The sequence below is a fragment of the Vipera berus genome (assembly GCF_964194415.1).
Source record: "Vipera berus genome assembly, chromosome: 1".
NCBI lineage: Eukaryota > Metazoa > Chordata > Lepidosauria > Squamata > Viperidae > Vipera > Vipera berus.
In genome coordinates, this window is record NC_138202.1 from 306,053,953 (window position 1) to 306,075,948 (window position 21,996).

The 21,996-nt window shown below is 41.2% G+C and overlaps 2 protein-coding genes across 4 annotated transcripts in view; one reads left to right on the forward strand and one right to left on the reverse strand.

Moving 5' to 3' along the window:
- ACBD3 (acyl-CoA binding domain containing 3) overlaps positions 1–15,925 on the forward strand; it is a 42,591-nt gene extending 26,666 nt beyond the window's left edge. For 2 of the 3 annotated variants that reach the window (XR_014028527.1, XR_014028528.1), the window contains one exon: positions 413–566. The gene's annotated coding sequence lies outside the window, so the exon portion shown is untranslated. Of the gene's footprint in view, positions 1–412; positions 567–11,718; positions 11,809–15,666 lie in introns of those variants that run through there. The other variant, XR_014028526.1, reaches the window with a different exon arrangement.
- H3-3A (H3.3 histone A) lies at positions 13,102–19,743 on the reverse strand. The gene is made up of 4 exons (XM_081344178.1): positions 19,614–19,743; positions 17,898–18,052; positions 16,868–17,021; positions 13,102–13,740 (listed from the first exon to the last, which is right to left on the reverse strand). The coding sequence occupies exons 2-4, from the start codon at positions 18,023–18,025 to the stop codon at positions 13,612–13,614; spliced, it is 411 nt and encodes a 136-aa protein (XP_081200304.1). The 5' UTR covers positions 18,026–18,052; positions 19,614–19,743; the 3' UTR covers positions 13,102–13,611.
- Between the last annotated feature and the right edge of the window lie 2,253 nt (positions 19,744–21,996).

A 21,996-nucleotide genomic window follows, 5' to 3' on the forward strand; every position in this document is an offset into this window, starting at 1 on the left:
GTTTCTTAACCATCATTTTGTTGAACAATTATCTAATACAAACCTTTATTATTCCTAATAGCCCAGGGGTGTCAAACTCACAACATGACGTGTCGTGACATATTGTATCTTTTGCCATTGCCGGCAATGGGGTGGGCACGGTTTTGCTATGATGCATCCGGCCAGTAGGCCGGCAGTTTGACACCCCTACAGTAGCCCCAGACAGCACAGTCAATAGTAATGGATGCTTTGAATTGTAGTTCAGTCACATCTCTAAGGTTATAGGATCCCTTCCCCTGCACTATATAAATGTTGCTAGCTTTAGATAGCTACATTGGACTAAATGAATAAATAAACAGAAATAATATACTCTGATATTCTACTAATCATGTTATTAAAAGCAATTAAAGTAAAATATATTGATTTTCTTTAGCTGGAGACAATTATCTTCAACTTCAGTGGATGAACCAATGTTACAATTCAGAAGATTGGTTCTTTTCCTCAATCCTACCAGCTCATTGTGGAAGGCTAAAATCTGTTGAGTAAAAAGAAACATTAAACACGTGTAGCTTCTCTTGTGTTGCCAAGAGGTTGAGCCCTGTTTTTCTTGGCTCTCAGAACTTAAGTATTGTGCATATCAGAGCCTGCACACAATGCCATCCTGTAGTTAATCCAGGCTCACAATTATCCCTCCATTTCATTTCTCTTTTAAGCGTGTTTGAGGCCTTCGGTGAAAAACAACTCTCTCCTCATCACCCTGCGCAGAACTGCCTCTATGATTGACCTACAGCTGAAAGCTAAAATGAGGTTTCGTTGGCAGCCTATTATTAGAACTGAATTAGTTATTCAAGGCCCTAGCTGAATAGTATCCAGATGGTTAATAACCTTGTGTTACTTATTGGTAGACTTCGAGGAAATTATGCTTTTTAGAACCAATTCATTTTTGGTTGATTTGACAAGTTTATACCCCACCCCACCCCACAAAATGGAAGAAACCCTTGACCTTGGTGTTTCAGGGTAAGTAAGAAAGAAGTATTGCACTGCTAAATCCAAAATACTTTGAACGTTCTGGAGAATAGAAATGCAGTAGTGTGGTATAGTATGGCAGTCCTGAAGAATACATTTTGTTAGATCTGTGAAGGAGTTGGTAAACTAATTCCTTCCAAATAATTCTGGATTGCAATTCTCACAATTCCCACTTAGTGAGAATTTACCATTAGCTTGCAAAACCCTGTCCTAGCTTTTCTTCTCTCAAGGCCTCATCCCCTGTTTCTGGAGTGGCAGACTAAGTAATGTTGCTTTTGTTATTATGACAATGTTGTATTGCAAGCTCTGCCCCTTTTAGGGAGGGCTGTGCAATGTCACAATGCAGGTAGAAAAGGGGAGTGACTTGCATCGCAACACCACCGAGCTGCTGTCAGTCTGATTCCCTGGGTTCCCTTGCCTGGTGGCTACTACTGGTAAATTCTTATCTCTAATGTACTTCATATTAATTTATTTTACAACTTAAAATTAAGGTAGTTTTCTTTGTGTTTTGTAATATGAAAATCCATCCTATATGGCTATCCAAATATAACAGAACTAAAGCCATAGGTGTTAAGATTTGTAGTTCAGCAACATCTCAAATATCACATCACAATCTCTGTGATACATAATTAGAACCCAAATCCCCAGGGCCCTGTAAGATTTCCTGCAGCTCTTAGAACCATCTCCATCAATTAACCAAAAAAACAAACAAAACCCCAGAATAAAATAAAATTATGTCTTCCCATCATTGTGAAGTTGGTAACTTGGAAGATGTTATGTCTTATATTGGCTCATCATAAAGAAAAATCTAAAACTTCTCCACAAATCAGATTGAAAATAAAATGGCCTTAGCCTCCTTGCCTACTCTGAAAAAGATAAAATGTAGTATTTTCTATGCTTGCTGAGTCACATGATAGCAATAGCAATATCACTTAGATTTATATACCACTTCATAGTGCTTTACAGCAGGGCTTTTCAACCGGTGGTACATTGGCAGGTGGTACGCGGCCATGCCCAGCCTAGCCAAGTGTAGCCAGGGAGGGAACAAGCCAAAGTGGAGCAGTGCAGGACTTCCCATGAGAGAATCCTCGGGAGCTGCGAAGCTGCTGGGGAAAGACAAAGGCCCCAGGATCGAGAAAGGAGGAGGAGGGAGTGGAGGCAGGAAGGGATATAAAAGGAGGCAGTTTGGGCGGGAGGAGAGGGGAAAAAAAGATTCAGCCTTGGGGGGGAGGAGGAAGAGTCAGCTGGAGCTGCACCGAAGAGAAAAGGAGGAGGAGGAGGGGTGAGAGAGGAGAAAATAAAAAACAGGCCAGGCACACACAGGCAAGGTGTGTGCGACAAATAGGCAAGAAATGCAGCTGGGGAAGGGTTGCCCTCTGGGAGGAATGAAGAAAGGCAGCATCCCCTGAAGGAGACCAGCAAATGGCCCTTGCCCACTTCACACACAGGTGGACTCCAGGGGAGGGGACGCCGCAAGTGGAGTGAGAATCCACGTTCCTGCGCTACGCTGCCCAGCCCATCCCCCCGTCCTGCCCAGTTTCGGCAGGCAGCGGCACACTCTCCTCACCACATGGAGAGGCTGGACCAGGTGAGGCAAAATGGCGAGAAGCCAAACCTGCCTGGGCGCGTGTAGATGCAGTGGCAAGCGCCTGGCACCTGGTGTCCTGGGTAACTTTTGCCCCACAGGCTGACCATGTTCTGAGCACTTCCCTTTCACCCGGGATGCCACGCCCCGTATGCTGGCTGCTGCCTCTGCGCCTGCCCAGGCAGATTCAGCTTCTCGATGGTTCACCTCACTTGGCCCAGCCTCTCCACCCGGTGAAGAGAGGCCGCTGCTGCCTGCCAAAATATCTTCCCACCATTCTAGTCTTAAGGCTGTGCAGCTCTTGTCCAGGAATTTACAGTGGCCTTTCAAGCCATGGCCAGCGGCTGCACAGCCATCAGCTGTGCTGGCGGCCTCTCCTGCTCCTGTTGTCTCTTCCTGGGGAGGGAAAGAGGAAGGAAGGAAGGAAAGAAGGAAGGAAGGAAGGAAGGAAGGAAGGAAGGAAGGAGATTGGAATGAGAGGGAGAGAGGTCTGAGGGAAGTCCTGCTTTAGCCCTTGGCCACCATCAGCCCTGCTGCCCTTTCGCCATACCCATGCCCCCTCCTTTTGGTCTCCCATCCTATCGCTAAGGATGCTTTGGTTACAAAGCTGGATCTCCTCACATGGAGAGGAAGTGGGCCTCCCTCTGACCCATGCACTTTCCCCCCCCTGTGCCCACCATGAGCAACCTGGCCAAGGAGAGTGGGCACATCAGCAGCAGCAGCCTTGACGAGCAGGTAAGCACAGCTAGGTGCCCCCTCAGGGAAGTGGGACTGTAATGGGTTGGGCTGCAGGGTCTGGTGTCCTGGGAGCTCGAGGGCTGAGCTGGACACTTGCCCTCCACTGCCAAAGGCTCCGGGCAGCCTACCCACTGTCTGGTAGTCGCACACATGGCCCAAGAGGGACGGCGAGGCTCCTCCGGTGGACCATGCCCTGGTGTCCACCCCAGTCCCATCCCCCTCCACTGGAGACTCCTGGATCCCCCCACAGCCCTGCCCACACCCCCACAGGTGCCCTACGACCTGAGTGATGTTGAGCTGGCCAAGCCCCCTGGCCATTTATTTATTTATTTATTTATTTAGATTTCTATACCGCCCTATTCCCGAAGGACTCAGGGCGGTTTACAGGGCAGCATAAAATACAATATAAAAGATAATATAAAATTAAAATAAATTAAATTAATTAAGCCCAACAATTAAAACAATATTTAAAAAGCTAAAATCCCTTCAGTCCAGGCTTCGCTTGTCAAAAAGTTGCAAAAGATGATCACATGACCCTGGGACACTGTGACCATCATAAATATGAATCAGTTGCCAAGCATCTGAATGTAAATCACATGACCCTGGGATGCTGTAACAGTCATAAGTGAAATATCGTCATAAGTCACTTTTTTCAATGCCATTTTAATTTTGAACAGTCACTAAATAAACTGTTGTAAGTCGAGGACTACCTGTACTTTATCACTTTTTTCCTTTTTTGGGGGGCCATCAAGTTTTTGATACCTTGCTAGGCGACTGTTGGTACTCAAATACTGACATATCCTAAAAGTGGTACAATCTGTGAAAAGCTTGAAAAGCCCTGCTTTACAGCACTCTCTAAGTGATTTACAGCATCAGCATACGGCCCACAACAATCTGAGTCCTTATTTTACCAACCTTGGAAGGATGGAAGCCTGAGTCAACCTTGAGCCCTGTCAGGATTGAACTCCAGGCTCTGGGCAGAGGTTGCCTGCAATATTGCATTCTAACCACTGTGCCACCAGGGCTCCATGATGTTAACTTGTTGGGTGATACAACATCTGCAAGCAAACAATAAAGCTCATTCAGCACTAAGGGTTCCCTAGTTAAACCCTAAGCTACATACTAGAATTCTGAAAAACTTTGATCTGAAGGTATGTGGCCTAAGGGCGTATAATTTAACATATGAAATCTGCCTGAACATTATTTATTATTCTCATAATTTAATCAGAAATATCTGTCTAATACTGATATCTTACAAAAGGTCACCACCATCAGTGAAAAAGAACCAGGGCTTTTTTTTGTCATAGAACACTCAGAACGGAGTTCCGGCACCTTTTTTGGATAGAACCTTGTAGGGTAGGCAAGGCGGGTTGTATGACATGTGTGAGTTCCGGCACCTTTTTCTTTTACAAAAAAAGCACTGAAAAGAACAATGTTGATAAAGGAGCATTCATATGCATTTCTAATGAATAAATTTGGAGCAGTCTCTACTTAGCTGGAATATACATTGAACAACATGGCACTGCCTTAGTACTGGAGATGTATGATATCTTGGTTTTGCATGCTCTCTTAAATTTTAAAAAATAACTAGACAAGCCTATGATCTGTTGGGTCATCCTTTTAGAGAAAAATAGGGCTGTCTGATGTGACCAAAATGAACATTACATTTTAGGCTGACCATTTTTTTTTACCCCAGTGCTGGGCAATCCTCTGATCATGAGACAGGGGTGTCAAACTGCCAGCCGGCAGACTGGTTGCATCATGTGGAGGCTGCGCCCATCCCAGCTCCAGCAATGCAAAAAAAGTCATGATACATCACGACACGTCACGTGAGGTGGCGGGTTTGACACTCATGATCTAAGAAGAGTACATATCATAATTAGAAAAATAATTGTAGTGGCAAATGAATTTCAATAAGTCATGAGTTTACTTACCTAAAAACAAAAAAACAGAACGAGGAGGCCTTGGTGCTCTTTGAGCTTGGTTGTTTTCTTGCAGACATTACCCAAACTAGGTAACATCATTAGTGCTAGTGTAAGTTAATTAGCACTAGATAAAGGTAAAGGTTCCCCCGCACATGCGTGCTAGTCGTTTCCGACTCTAGGGGCCGGTGCTCATCTCCGTTTCAAAGCCGAAGAGCCAGCGCTTGTCCGAGGACATTTCCGTGGTCATGTGGCCGGCATGACTAGACGCCAAAGGTGCACGGAACGCTGTCACCTTCCCACCGCAGTGGTCCCTAATTTTCTACTTGCATTTTTTACATGCTTTCGAACTGCTAGGTGGGCAGAAGCTGGGACGAGTAACAGGCGCTCACTCTGTTACGCGGCACTCGGGATTCAACCCGCCAAACTGCCGACCTTCTGAACGACAAGCTCAGCGTCCTAACCCACTGAGCCGCCGTGTCCCTATTAATTAGCACTAGCTTTGATGATATTAACTAATCTCAGTAATAAAATGACTGCAAGAAAACAACCAAACTCAGAAAACACCAAGGATTCTTCATTTCACCCTTGAGCTATGGTACAAATATTCTCCTTTATTGGAAACACAATGACCACAGGCGGCCAAAAAAGCAATGGGATAAAAATGATGGGACCAACTTCCAGCTTCCCCATAGTTTTTGCTGGTGGGAAGCTAACAGGGAATGTTGGAAATAACAATCACATGACTACGGGACTCCACAATGGCCACAACTGAAAAAAACTGGTCAGAACATCATAAAAAATTCAATTCTGCAGAGGTAATGGTCCTAGATTTTTTATGCATTCTTTAGATTAGTGGATTTTACCTTGATTTGAAGGTGTTGTCAGATATCATACTTGTTTCTATCTCATAGCATGACTACATTGCTTCCATCAAGGGGCCTCTTATGTTGCTGTGCTGTGCTTATGGTATTAATTGGTCTTAGTCAGCCTTACAAACAGGAAAATGAAGAAGAACAAAATGAAACCCATGTAGTCCAAGGACTACACAGTTGATAAGACTCTTTGTAGTTTTGTGGTCCCAAACAGTGAACGCCTGCATCTATGTGATGACCTGTTCCATACCAAATCACAAGAGATTCTATTTGCTGGACAAGAGTTGTCCTGCTGGCAACTAGTTTTTTTGGCAGAAATAGTAATTAGAACCTCTACTCTTCTTCATTCCCTTCTATTTGAGTTTATAGCTGTTAAACTAGTGACATCTGGTGGACACTTCACGTAACTTTTGTGAGGAGGAGTTTAGACTTACTATTTTGAAACGTTCATGATACTGAGAAAAGATAATTAGCACAAGATGAATAGACTCAATCACTATGAATTAACTTACCGAACAGGTGATATTGTGGCAGTGCTGGCCAAGTGCCTAGAGTCTGTAAGGATTTGGATGGGGAAGAACCAGTTTCAATTCAACACTAGCAAGATGGAGTGACTATGAGTTTGTGGTCCCCCAGGCTCAGTAAATGTTCCACTTTTGACTCTATGGGGGTAGCACTTCCCCAGACCGAGCTGGTTCACAGTTTGGGAGTCCACTTGAATTCATGTTCCTGCTTCAGCAGGTGGCAGAATTGGTGGAATAGAATCATTAAAGAAAGGATTCTAAAGGAGGGACAAAATGAAATGTGAATGCCAAAACTTAAAATAACGTTGAAGAAACTGTTGAAAGAAAAATCTTCATCAGGGTCCAGTCCAAGCTGGGAATAAACAAAATGGAGACTACTTTAGAAAGAAGGTTGGAGTTTACTGAAGAGGGGAGCCAGACAGGAAGATGGCTCTGGGAAAGCTGACCACATGTTGCTGGGTGTGATGGGTTTTTATACCTTCTGGGGCTCTTGAGGTTGTTTCCTGTTCCTGTTTGAGGCTTTGTATTTCCTGTGTCATGTACTTTGATCTAAGTCTGAGTGTGCCCTTTTGGTATTGGTGGGTTAATCCTATTATGTCCCCAAAGGTCATGTCTTTTAGAGTTGGGTCGGGTATGTAGATTTTAGAGGTCTTTGTCTTCCTAATCTCATAGCTTCTAGCTTCCTGGCCCCAACCTTCCTGAATGTATTATTGAATTTGCATTTCTAAAACCTGGCCTCTGCCTAGGGGCAGGGGCTGATTTCTGGGGCTTGGTTTCTGTCTTTTTTTAAAAGATCTTCTCCATTATTCCTTTGGGGAAATATATACTGCCTTTTTAATATTTCCCAAACTATTTCTTTCTCTGGATTCTTCCCACAAAATAATGGCAGATAACAGTATGGTTATCTCTCATTGAATTATCCTGTGTTGAATTGTCCTGCAGTGAATTGGCCATGGCGAGTTGAGAGGGGCAAGTCGACCATGGCGAGTCAGCCGTGGCAAGTTTCCTAGACCTGTTTGTTTATTTGTGAAGAATGTGACTTTGGCCTTAGGTACCAAATTGAAAGGGCCTTCGTATAATCCTCTTGGCTTGATATAAGCATAATTTGATGTTCTTTCTCATCATTTTTATCATTTTAAGTATGCCTATATATTGCACATTACTATACATGCTTTTGAATATACACATAGTGGTGAATGTTGCCAAGATTTGTGTGCATGCACATTTATTTTTGCTTCTAGGCTATAGCCATATTCCATGGCTTTTAAAAGCTTGAAGTTTCAGGCTTCACAATTTAAAAAAAGGTCAGTGACAAACTGGAGCCAATTCAGAGGAGGGCTACTAAGCTGGGAAGAGTCTTAGAAACTGAGTCCTATGGTTATTAAAGATCTAGATATGTTCAGCCTACAGAAGATCCGTCTGAAGGTAGGTAGGATGATTCTGGGCCTGGCTACGAGAAAGTAAGTACAGGTTAGACATTAGAAGGTATTTCCTGACTGTAAAGATATCATTGAGTGGAACAGACCTCCAGCAAAAGAAGACATCAGTGACAACCTTTGTGAATAATACGGCTGTTCCCCATTACAGGTATCCTCGACTACAATAGTTCATTTAGTGATTGTTCAAAGTTACAACAGCATTAAAAATGGCTAATGACCGTTTTTCAGACTTATAGCAGTTGTAACATCCCCATGGTCATGTGATCAAAATTCAGAAGCTTGGCAACTGACTCATATTTATGACTGTCACAGTGTAATGGGATATTATACTATTTTTCCTTTTCCTTTTCACTGAACATAGGAGTGGGAAGTATTAAACACCTTGGTATTTTTCAATAAGAATAAATATCTATATAATTTTGCATTAATTCCTAACACTTCTATCTCCTCTTTACACTGATTGCATGTTAAACAAGGCTCATATTTAAAAGGAGCAATGTCACATGCGAAGGGATCTGTGAACCCTCTGGAAGATAGAATATATAGAAGTTCAGCCTGCTGTCACCATGTCCTTTGCACTTTAAATTTGTTTTTTGGCTCCATATAGAAATAAATCTGTGAATGTCATATCTGTGACATGCCGTGAACAACAGACCCTCAGTTCCATGCAGCTGTGAAGTCATTTTTTTGCTAGAAGTATATACCTTTATGTTCACTATTGTTGACTGGAGTGGGAGGGAATCTATAGTCAGATTTCTGGATTAGTTTTTCCTCACAAGTTATGGATTTATTTTGTAGCCCATTTAAAAGCTCCTTTTTCTCTGGCTCTTCACAATCGTGTTTTATACAGACTAGTATTACTATTTGTTCATTACTTTTCCATCAGCCACACAAGCTATTGTTGCTGCAGTTTAAAGCATTTTAAGAAAGTTATGTTTTCTATCCCATTTCAAAATCAGCTTTCTTTTAACAGCCTGAAATAATTCAAATTAAGCAAAATCGCACTGGCTAAATAGCACTTGGCTGAAACGCTGGAGATCCAAGGATAGATTTTTAACTCTTGTCACTGATTTTCTTCTCAATTCTTGTTCAAAAATCACCAGGGGGTTACAGCTTCTCTTTATAAATGAGATTAAAATACCTTTTCTTTTGGATGTTCTTCCCCCCTGGAATTTTATGAATGCTGCCTTTTTGTACAAATTCATTCTTTGTGAGGGTATCAAGTCAATTGTTAGGTACAACAGAAAAAAAGTCTGCTAAAATTTGCTCAATTGCAAGTATATGTTATTCAAAGATTTATTGAGAAGTTCCATAAAATGTTTTCCCAAATAAATCCCCAACTTTGACATGATCTAGCTAATTTAGTGAAGCTAAGCAAGTCTAAATATAGTCCAACTTCTCCTAATGTGACATTTTTCAATAATGGTGTCTCTAACATTCCCATAACGCCATGCAGTTGTAGTCAAACTATATTTAAAAGGAACCAGTTGTTGGAAGCCATGCAGTTGCAGTCAAACTATATTTAAAAGGCAGCAGTTGTTGGAAGCTGTTTGTTATTGAGAGGATAGGAGACCACTGGGAATTTTATGCATGTATCCAAGGAACCCCATGATGGAAGAACAACATAATAATAAAGTGTTCGTTGAATTACAATTTTTATTTTTTTATTGTTAATACTTTTTTATCCCAGTTTTATAATTTTTATAAATAACTCAAAGCAGTGAACATACCTAACACCATAGATGACCTCTTTGACCCCTCTTTCAAACCAGTGCTAAAAGAGGCCATCTATGTCGAAATTGAACAGCCCTCTCTCAACAGAGGGGGAGGGATACTACATCATCTGTCTCCAGCCTACAACACAGTCCGTTCAACAGTTCCAAGAAGGTTGGAACTGCTTCCTATTTGCATTACTCAGGTGACCGTGACAACACGGATAAACCTCTAGGGCAGGGGTGTCAAATTGCTGGCCCACAGGCCGGACGTGTCACGAGGAAACCGCACCCACCCCATTGCTGGCAATGGGGAAAAAGCTCCGATACATTGCACAATGTCACATGACATCGCACGTTTGACATGTCTGCTCTAGGAGCTTCACGGAGTATAAATCCTGCCATTCCCCACCATACAGTCAGAGCTGAAGAAGCTCCTTGGATGAGAAGCAAAGCATCTTCAAAGAAAAACAAGGAAGTCCAGTTGCCTTATGAAAAAAGCACCTTTGGGACTTACTGAATTGGTTAAACAAGCCATTATGGTTTCATTCACTCAAATTGTTAAACCTAAATCAGATTATGTTTTAGGTAAATGTATAAATGATACTATGCAAGTAAAGTGTCCTTAAGAGGTCTGCATTTTCATTTATGCTTCTGTGCTTTCTAAAGACAATGGCTCCATTAGAAGTAATACAATGTCAGTCAAGAACCATTTTCCTTTAATTTTTGTAAGTTTTTTCCTTGCCTAACAAAATTTGGTTTGGAATAATCCCATTGCCATCACTTGATACACATACTCTCCAGTCTGCATTTTTCCAATTGTGCTAACAAATTATTGGCTTGCAAAATAAAGCTTAAGGGCTACATCTTTGTCCTCCACCATGCCGCACTATTTGATGTGGCAGGAAGAAGATGAATTTGGTGGCTAGCAAATTAAATTTAATTGACTCTGCCTATAGCAGAAGTGCAAAAATTTACACCAAAGGAAAGGGAAAGGTGAGATGCATTCCCTCAAATCTTGAGGGCAGTCCTCAGAAATTGCTGAGTTATTACAAAATTGCCATTTTTAAATGGGAAAGGAGGAAAAATTATGAAATAGGTAACGAGGATAGGGCAGGATATGTGACTTAGAAGTTTATGATATCACATCCAATTTAATTTGTTCTAGTTCCTTTCCCATTCTTAAAAGCATACAACTCAAAATTTGGATGTAGCCCTCAGCTTAAAAACAATGGTGCATCCTAACCTACAGTCCCTTTTTGGTTCTGCTTACTCTGTCTCTGCTCACTCCATTATCCAATATGGACCAGTTCCTTCCCCAAGGAAAATCTCTTAAAATTAGAACTTTGAAGTGGATAGGTGGTATTGCTCGTGTGCCTTAGTGCAGGGGTCCCCAACCTATGGGCTGTGGCCCGGGACTGGGATGTGGGCTCTTGGCCCTTGGGCTGTGGAAATGGCTGGCCCGTGCTTGCACGCATCGGTGCGCATCCCCCCACTCGCGCTAGCACCCACAGCCCCGTTTGCGCATGTGTGAGGGCGCAAATGGGGCCAGTAGCCCGGGTGGGTTTAGATGTTAGAAGCCTCCAGAATTTTTTCTCTTTTCAGATTTGCTTTTTCCATGTGCTATGTAGTCATTAAAAACCACTGCGCCCCCCCCCCCATATTCAGATACCATCCATCTAACAGATGAATGTTAATGGAGGGGTTTGGTTTTCTGGCAGGAGGGATTGCAAATGGAATCTTAACCCATAAGGATAGTTTGCTTTTCATTTTAGCACTTAGTGCTTACCTGAGCAGGCAACTGTTATTTGGTGAAATATCAGACCACTAAATCACGACCGCCTACAGAATATATATTTTTTTCCTACTCCCCATTCCATTACTTTCAACTCAGCCTCATATCTCGATCTCTCCGCAGCAAGAAGAGTTCCCCTTGTTTTGATTTTGACAAGCATGGCATGTACCTGTCTCTTTCACTGCATGCCTCACTGCTCCCTCATGTGTCAAGGTACAGTACAGCTAATCTGCCTCCTCGAATGCCCCTGAATAGAAAGGTGGGATATAAATCAAAGAAATAGTAGTACATCCCCAACTACTCAAAGTTTTACATCTTCACAGTATTATCACACTGAAAAAACATCCACGCAGCCCTGGCTAGATCGCTCACTTTGTGCATTGTGGCATTATTGTTTCCAGATTAAGAGAAGTATTATTCTACAGTGCCAGACATGGCAATAAGAAAATACACGTTGCTTCTGTCACCTCATTAAAATTAATGCAATTATATTTTATTAGAACAAAAAAATATATATCTGACCAGTCTTCAAATCAGAAATGTAGTTTTTCCTATACGCATAATTTTGCCAACCTAAGCCTGGTCACAAAATCAATAGAGTGAATACTTAAAACTTTATTTTTCTACCTAGTTATAGCTTTTCCTTGTAAACCAAGTCCTCTATCAAATGCAGGACAATGCAAGTTCCTTATTTGTACTGGCCAGGTTAGCAATAATAGAAATTTTCTGTCTCAAAATAATATGGCCCATTTTGAACTTACTCTCTGATGCCATTAGCAGTACTGAACATGCACAGGGAATAAACAAACATTTAAACAAACTTTACTAAGGCAATTCAGTCATATTGGCTTTTAATAAAGTTGCAAGGATAAGAGTCAATTCAGGAACAGAATCAGGAAAAAAACCCTTAAAAACCTCAATGGGACATAACGACTCCTTCAAACGTGCATTTCTATAAATTCCAGTTGTTGATGTCTTGATAGCCACCTTGGTAACTATGTATTTTCTTTATAAAGTATTCCCATTTATATACTGAAAAATTTAATGGGAGCAATTCCAGACAGAAACATCAGAGTATGTCTTGTTCTGGGAAAAATATTGAGGCGCCTGTCATAATTGCTGCACATGAAATTTTCAACCAGCATCTGAACCTTAAGGGTACAACATTTATATATTGCTTTTGATGCAAAACTTGTGCAAACCTATTTTAGAAATAAAAAACTGAAAGCACAGCAAATCTGTGGAATTCATCTAATCATGTTTTAGATACAGCTGGGCTTCAGCTCAATAAAACTGAATCTCTATGAATATGTGTGTTGATGTCAATCTAAGTAACACAAGATATCCTCAAATATTTTAATGGGTTCATAATTCTATATTTGAGCTACAATATACATTTTATAAATTTTCATATAAATGCAGCATATTAAGTACATTTTAAACAGGTATCTATTGCTGCTGAATTATAGGTAATAAATACTTAAAAATTAAGACAAAAAACAAATATTATTTCGTGTATTTTAATAGCAAACTTACAGGTACAGCACAGAAGACAGACAACATTAAAAACATATACTTGCATGTAGGACAACTTAGAAAAGTATAATGAGTGGATGGAATCTACTGTATGATACAGACTTCATATAGTTGCCATCAATAAGAAATTTACCTTTTAAAAAAAAACAAAAACCAAATGCTGGCATTGTCCAGAAAAGTCTGACTGACATATTTATAATTGTTATAAAGTTGAACTGCTGAAATTTGTTCAATGAAATGGGGTTTTTTACAGCAATAATGCTTTATATGTCCCCACGTTTATATTAAAAATCCACACACAAATGAAAATGAAAAATAACTTGCCAATACCCGATTCTGTCCTCTATTTTTCCATCTGCAACCATAGACTTAGGTACCTTTTAACCCCATGGGAAAAAAAAATCTAACGTTCATTACTACCAATAACAGGAAGAAGAGATTTTATTTGTTTTGAAAATGACAAATCCATCTTTGTAGAATTTAAGCACGCTCTCCACGTATGCGACGTGCTAGCTGGATATCTTTTGGCATGATTGTGACACGTTTGGCGTGGATAGCACAAAGGTTGGTGTCTTCAAAAAGGCCAACCAGGTAGGCCTCACTTGCCTCCTATTGAGAAAAGAAAATGGTTTAAATATTTAAAATAAAAGCATACAAATCCTCACAAAATACACAACCAAGTGTATTTTCAAGCTAAGCAAAAGAAAATGGAAAAACGCTTTTATGTATCTTAACTTTATGTATCTTAATTTTAATCTTGTATCTAACTCTCTTATTGATCATGTGACCATGGGGATGCTATGATGGTCATTAAATTTGAGGGCTGCTCGTAAATCTATTTTTTTTTCAATACCACAGTATCATCAAACAATTTTGGATGTGGTTTGTTCTCCAAGCTTGTTTCAATTTAATTTCTGAACGTTTTGTTACCAAGGTAGGAAACATCACCAGCATGATTTTCTTGCCTTTTCTCCTTAGCTTATAAATGCCTTGTGTGGCAGTTGATCATGCAACTGGTTGTTTTGTTTGGAGCTATATTTGAATTCTGAACAGCTGATTGGTTCTCTTGTTGATTGGCAGTCCAAATGGCCTGGTTTCTTACATATTCATATGTTGGATCCATATTGATCTAGATCCAGCATATGAATATGTAAGAAACCAGACCATTCGAACTGCCAATTAACAAGAGAACCAATCAGCTGCTCAGAATTCAAATATAGCTCCAAACAAACAACCAATCGCATGACCAACTGACCACACACTGACACACAAGACATTTATAACTTTAAGAGAATAGGACAAGAAAATCATGCTGATGATGTTACCTAGTTTGGTAACGAAATGTTCAGAAATTATATTGAAACAAGCTTGGAGAACAAACCACAGCCAAAATCTAAAACCTGAGCTACAAGTATTTTCTATCATCAAACAATTGCTAAACGAATGGCTGTAAGTCGAGGACTACAGGTAGTTCTCAACTTACAATCACAATTCAGCCCAAAATTTATGTTGCTAAGTGAGAAATTTGTTAAGTGAGTTTTGTCCCATTTTACAATTTTTCTTGTCACATTTATTAAGTGAATCACTGCAGTTATTAAATTAGTAACACAGTTAAGTGAATCTGGCTTCATCATTGATTTTGCTTGTCAGAAGGTTGCAAAAGGGGACCATATGACTCTGGAACATGGCAACCATCATAAATGTGAGTCAGTTGTCAAGCATCCAAATGTAAATCACATGACCCTGGGGATGCTGCAATGGTCATAAATGTGAAAAATGGTCACAGGTCACTTTTTTTCAGTTGTAACTTCAAACGGTCCCTAAGTGAACTGCTATGAGAACTACTCGCACCTGTACAATATTGATTTGCTATTTTGCACAGCAATGTTGTATGCTAAGTATGGAGGAACTAAGGAGGAACCTTCAATAGGAGTAGACTGGATTTGGGCATATTCCAAATGTCCCAAGAGTTTTCACAATTCATCAATGAAGCCTATATGAGCATATGTAAAATGCATAAAGCAGAAATAGTAATATTTGTTAAGGTAAATCCAGTTTAGAGTTCAATTAAACTGTTGTACTATCTAGTATTAAACCATGGAATACTTGACATATAGTCATAATGTTGATCTCATGACAATTCTGTCTTATTTAGAGACTCATGCAATGACAAGCAGATAACCAGAAATCTCATTTTCAAAGCAGGTCTAAACAACTGACCTGTTGTGACAAATGGAATCAATTGGCCACACATGACAGCCTACCATAGGTTCAAGTGGATTCCTGTTTTATGTTCATCTAGTCTATACTGGATTTTAAACAGAGGTGCCAGATGCCCTGCAATACATAACCAATCGGCTATGTTAACTCTGATGGATCACAACTTCCAGGTTCCTATCTTATATGGCATTGAATGTTTTAATCAGTTTTAGTTGGAATTCTGCAAGTTGCCTCATGGTATTTCTCAAAAATAAACTTTGGCTTATATCTATTTTGATTTTGGTGGAGTAAATATTTGTTTATTTGTTCCCTCAGGCCTGAGAAAAGAAGAGATGCCACTTTATCATGCAGATCAAATGGTATATGCTGCTGAATAGAGGGGCTTGAAAACTGCTGTGTAGGTCATCCAGTGTAAGAACACTTATCAAGTACAGCCATAAAAAATGAAATATTGCAATCTTAGACTAATGCCCACATGTCAATCTTATCCAGAGAAGTAATATAAAAATAAAAGTTATTATTTTTGGAAAAGTGTAGTAGATTTCCTTAGCTTTGGCAGTACTGTGCAGCAAACATCCACATAAAACACATACATAATATAAACTGCGGGAATAATCAGGATCTGAAAACAGCACTTTTAACTTTATATTTTTAAGACATAACTTATTCACAATTACAAGACAAAACCTCACATTTCACCTGTAAAGTACAAATTATCTAGCTAAGATTTGACCTATATTAGAATTTCTCTCAATCGCTTATAATAGTAGAAAGTTAAAACAATCACATAACATACAACAAGAGTGCACTTTCCACTCTTTTGCAGCTTAAAAGACATCGGTATTTTCTCTCCATTAATACTTACATTTAAAAAAAGAACAGTCCCTTTCTCATGTAGTATTATGTGGTGCATATTCCACAAACATTTGCTACTTTAATTAAAATTACTGGTATCATCACATTTCTTTAGAATGTATTTCAAACTCCAACAATATGTTTTAGCTTATGAGATTCTGCTGATTAGATTACTTTTTTTTAATAAAAAAGGCAGTTATCAGTTCACCTACAACTACATAGATCCTTACTTCTGAAACCCACCAATCATATGAAATTTTGACTGACCATAGAAACAGCTCAACCAATAAGGTGACTGTATGGAAGCAACCAATCACATGCATTCTCACATACCAAAAGCACAGTATTATCAATGGCTGCACTACAGAAAAGATCCTGGGTATAATTTCTGTTGGCAAATCTACATCCACCTATATAATACAACTAAATATGTTGGATCGTTTTAGAGCCAGATACAATGCTGTGATTTCTGAAAGCGAGGTAAAAGACTCAGTAGAAAAGCTATTTTCTTTAATATAGAATAGATTAATAGAGGAAATTGTAATATTTACTAACAAAAACACAATAACTTATTTCTTAGTGTAAATTAAAACACATCTCATCAATTCAACCAAAGAATAGTTGTGTTTTGGAAGGACAACTTAAAATAACAATTTTTTACCTGCAAAGCACCAATAGCTGCGCTCTGGAAACGCAGATCTGTTTTGAAGTCCTGGGCAATTTCACGCACCAGGCGCTGAAATGGAAGTTTGCGAATCAGAAGTTCAGTTGATTTCTGATAACGTCTGATTTCACGAAGAGCTACAGTACCTGGCCTTTGAATAAAAACAAAACAAAAATAATTAAGCATTTCCTTTCCAATCTTAAAAATATATAAAATCCAATGTATATTCACAAACACATGCTGTACAAAACTTATTTTACATGAATGAAATAAGCTCGCAAGAAAAACTTAAGTAGACTTAAAATTAAAAACAGAACATTGTGAAAGAATCCAATTGCAATAATATCATGTGTACTCTATTTTCTCAAACTCCTATGACAATTGGTAAGAAATTAAATAACTTTTTACCACGGAGGTTGCTGATAAAATGAGTGACTTCTAAGGTACCAACAAGTTATGTCAGTTGTATTTATTTTGTTTTAAAAAATCTTTAAATATAAAACCTACAGTATTTACTTCTTATTCTGGATCAGATAACTGCCCTCTAGTGGTACACTGTACAAATTCTACTATTTGTACAATTAGGGTTGAAGAATTAAACTACTGTAATGTTAATACTTTAAATGAAAAATGTCCAATATATTTGAAACAAATAAACCAAATATTAGTTAATCACTATATCAAGTTTTAGGGCATCCCTCAAATCAACGAACATTTAGGTTAATATTAAAACTGCATTTTCCCGATTCTATTTTAAATTTGATTTCACTGATAAAATGGGCTCATTATTATTACTGGTCATTCCACCGGTTTACAGACATATTTCGTTCAAAATATTTTATGAGTCGGGTATAATATTTTTTTTTGCATTAAAGAAATAGCAACAACGACTTTCCTGAAAATAATCTCGATTCGATCCAGGAAACAGTTATTTTTTTTTTTCCTCAGGCAAAAAAACTGCGTTCCGATAAATATTTCCGCGCCGGGGCGATCACATCGTAATACTTTCTTCCGGTCATTTCTATACCTGTAGCGATGAGGTTTTTTGACCCCGCCGGTAGAGGGCGCACTCTTGCGAGCGGCTTTTGTCGCGAGTTGCTTCCTGGGCGCCTTCCCCCCAGTGGATTTGCGGGCAGTTTGCTTGGTACGAGCCATGTTCCCGCGAACTTCTCTTCCTTATACCTATCGGCAAGAAGTCACCCACGCGATCAGCACATTATTAACAAGGCAGCCGCTCGAAAAACATCCGCCGAAAAGGCAATTTATTTGCGTTTTTCCACGCACAAAAAATAACACGCCTCGGATGTAAAAAAGAATCCCCAGAAACCTTCAAACAATTAAAACCCTGCAGATCCACACCTTCCACAATCCAAACAGCAGACTTCTCTGCAGCCTGACACTCCGGCTATCAGCTTTGCATGTTCAAAAAAGAAGAAAAAAAAAAGCCTTCCCTACAAGTCCTAAATTGGATGATTAAAATGTCGGTGGGAGTTCGCGCTCTAAATTGCATTTAAGCAGCAAATATATCCGGCCTTAGATTTCGGCAGATTATGAAAAACAGCTCTTGCCCAGCGCTCCAAATTAGAGAGCGATGCAGCCGAAGGTGCCTCCAACCTAAAGCAACACCTCGATTTCCCCCCCCCCGTCCCCTTCGCGGGGACGAAAAAGTGTCCCCGATTGCAGAAGATATCGGGGGGGGGGCATGCAACCGATAGGTTGAAGGGAGTAAAAGAAGGGCAAACGTCCGCATTAAACCAGGGGCGACAAGAGCGGGGAAAGCCCGGGCTGACACCTCGCAAGGCTTCTGCTTGCAAAGGAGCCATAGCTCGCCTCGGTCGGGCAAAGGGAATCAAATGGAAGGCGCCCGCAAGCCAGAGCTCTGCCACAAAAGGAAAAAGCCAAGTCAAGAGGTTAGGAGCCAGAAAGCATCGAGCGAACTTTTTGGGGGGGCTGCCTCTTCGGTGCTGCCTTCTGCCTGTGTAAGCGCCAGTCCTACCGCTGCCTGGCTCCCAAGCGCCTCTCGCTGGCAAACTCAGCCCCAACAAAATGGAAACAATCGCCAAAGGCAGCCCTACTCCCTTTGCAGGAAGAGAAAGAGACGGGAGGGAGGGGGAGGAAATAAAATAAAACAGCAGCATCACAATACCTTCTTCAAAAGCCCGCAAACGCTTCAAACTAGGTGGGGATCCGGCAAGCTAAGGGTGGGAGGAAAAGTTTGGACAAACCGCCCCCCCCCCAAAACAAATCTCCTCGGGTGCGAAGGATTTCCTAGGCACATTTCTCCCCTCTTTAGGCAATAGGGGAGGAAAAAAAATATGGTCGGTGACCAGAGAAAAGAGACAAGATGGTGAAGCTGAGCAACAACTGCGGGGAAGAGGCAAGGAGAGTTTCCCGGGGCTGGCAACGGGCTTCCGTTTGCAGCCGTTTCCCGGCTCCCATCTAGGGCGGCGAGGGGGCGAGGTAGTAGGCGAGGGAATGAGGAGAAGGATAGTGAAGGTTTGGGGGAGGGCGAGGGCAAAAGAAGGGGGCAACGACCAAGCAAAGTGGGCCTGGGGGGGGCTAAGGGAAAGGAGCAGCCCGAGCTTCTCTGCCGTACTCGGGAAGGCGATAAAGGGACTCTCCTGTCCCCCAACAGCGGTTCCCGCTCCCAGAAGTTTGCCAGGGAAGCCAGGGGCCAGCTCGGAGGGGTCCTCGGCCGAGCCGGGATCTGGGGGGGGTCCTGGAAAAGAGGCTGAAGACTTACCCCCGTCCGCTTACGCCGAGCGCGGCTGCCGAGCAGGGAAGGGAGGAGGAGGAGGAGGAGGCGCTGAAGCTGCTGCGGGCGACGGCGGATGAGAGCACAATTGAAAGATGGCTGACTCGCGAAGGCCGACTCCGCTGCTTAGCTACGCCCCTCGACCGCCCAGGCAACGCCTCCTCCCCCAGAGGCCGCCAATGGCGCACAATGGAGGGAAGGAGAGGCCACGCCCACCCGCTCTCCTCCCCACCCACTCTCGGTTTCCCGCGGCCGCCTCCGTGTGTACAAACACAAAAGACACGCTGCGCGCGCCCCAGGCTCGGAGTGAGTAAGTGAGAGAGGAAGAGAGGGATTCCCCTGACCGTCCTCCCTCCGCCTAGCGAGAGCCGGTACAGATGTCGGGAAATCACGCGGCTCCATTCGATGGCCAACAGCCAGCCGCGAGCAGCCCCAACTGTCAGGCCAACGGTCACTTATTACTACCGTTAGTATCTGACCGGGGAGGAGTCCGCTCCGACATCATCCTCCCATGTTTCCCGTTGCTGAATCCCTTTCAGCACTCTTCGTGTGGTCCCACTTTAAGAGGCCCCTCGTATCCCAGTACAAGTTTGTGAGGGGGTGGTCACGAATATAAACCCAAGTGAATGAGCCGTTATAGATCAAAGACTCATCATCACGATCGTTCATCAGTGGAGGGGGGGTGTAATAAAATGATTGTGATAGACGTGTTTGATAAATGTGTCGGGCTATTTTTGTTTTTGAAAACTTTGAAATATAGAATAGCATTAAACGAACATTTTAGCGCATCACAGTCACGACATATTTTGTATGCAGTCTGTTGACTAAATTCTTTGTTTCTCTAATCTTTAATTTTAGGAATCCACTTGCATTCCATTTGTTTTTGCTATTCAGATATATTCAGTAATGGTGAGTACGAAGCTTGATAGCTTATTCTCTGTATGCTCAGTTGCATACATCTGTGTGTGTTGCATACATCACATATGCTTGACTTTCCTAAACTACGATGGCCACATTGATAGTTGGGCTCAGTTCAGTAACAAATGAGAAAGGCAAGGCAATTGCTCTGCCTGTTTTGTAAAGGCAGCTGTGTTGAGATTTGTGAAATCTGAATCAAGCCCAGCTCCAGGTTCTGGTGGTGTGTGTGTGTGTGTCTCTTTATTACTCTTGCACATATTGCCATTTGGCAGCTGGGAAATAGTACTTAAAGGATAAAATTTTGTGAAGAAACAGTTACAAAAAGATAAATTCCTGTATTAACAGTTTGAAACACTTCACTAATTCCATTCCTTGGTTTAGGCCTAAGAGTTTCATTTTCTGACCTCCATAATGGCATGTATATTCCATGAGATGACATTTGTGAAAGTTCATGTGTTTCAGATGTGGTACAGTAGCCTCTTATGTCACTGAATCCTAAAACAATCTCTGCTATTTGGCCACAATTTATCATCCGCTGCAAGAAGTGGAATTAGTGAAGTGTTTCTGACCAATAATATAATTGAAATCTATCCATTGGAAAGTCATGTCCCAAAATAATCTAGCTGATCAACTGGTAATCTGGAAAAGCAAGATGCTCCCCTTTATCTCATCTTATGTGCCCTTTCTCTATACTACAGATGTGTCAGCCAGGCTATTTTTGGACATGGATGTACCACTACTCTTCCAGAAGAGCCCTGTGTTCAAAATTAGGCCCAACTGATATGTCCCAGTCACAGAATACTGTTGGGCCTCCAACTGGTCACTCAGGCTGAAGGAAAGAAGTCCTTTCTATTTTGCCTCGGATCTTTTCACTTGGGCTCTTTTGTGCATTTGAACAGTTGCAAGGTTCTGCAAAGAATGAGAAGACTACTGTATTAATCAGAAGCGATTAATCAGAGGGATTTCAATTACAAGAGGACAACCAGAAATTGATATGACACACATACTCCAGACTGAGAAGTTATGCAAGGATATCTCAGTACTGCCAATGAGTGACTGTGACCAGCATGACCTAGAAGGAACCCAAAGCATATGCAAGGTGGGCCAGGATTAGGGAAAATTGCCACATACAGCCCCACAAAGTAATATAAACAGGAAAAAGGTATGGCTACACAAAATCTTTTTTTTCAGAATGAGCTCCAAATAAAACATGCATTTATTTGGGACAAAACCCGCAAGCTGGCAGAACCTAACTATCTTTCCCAGACTCTCTGAAAGGCAGGACTAGAGCTTTCATCATAGCATGCCACCAGCCCTGTTTTTTAAACACACATCTACCACTCTTTCAAAAATGTGCTAAACTTGTATTTAAAAACAGATGTATCTTTCTGTATGTATCTAATGAATTCATGTTAATATCTGACTGGTCCTCTCCATTTCACTGGTCAAACAT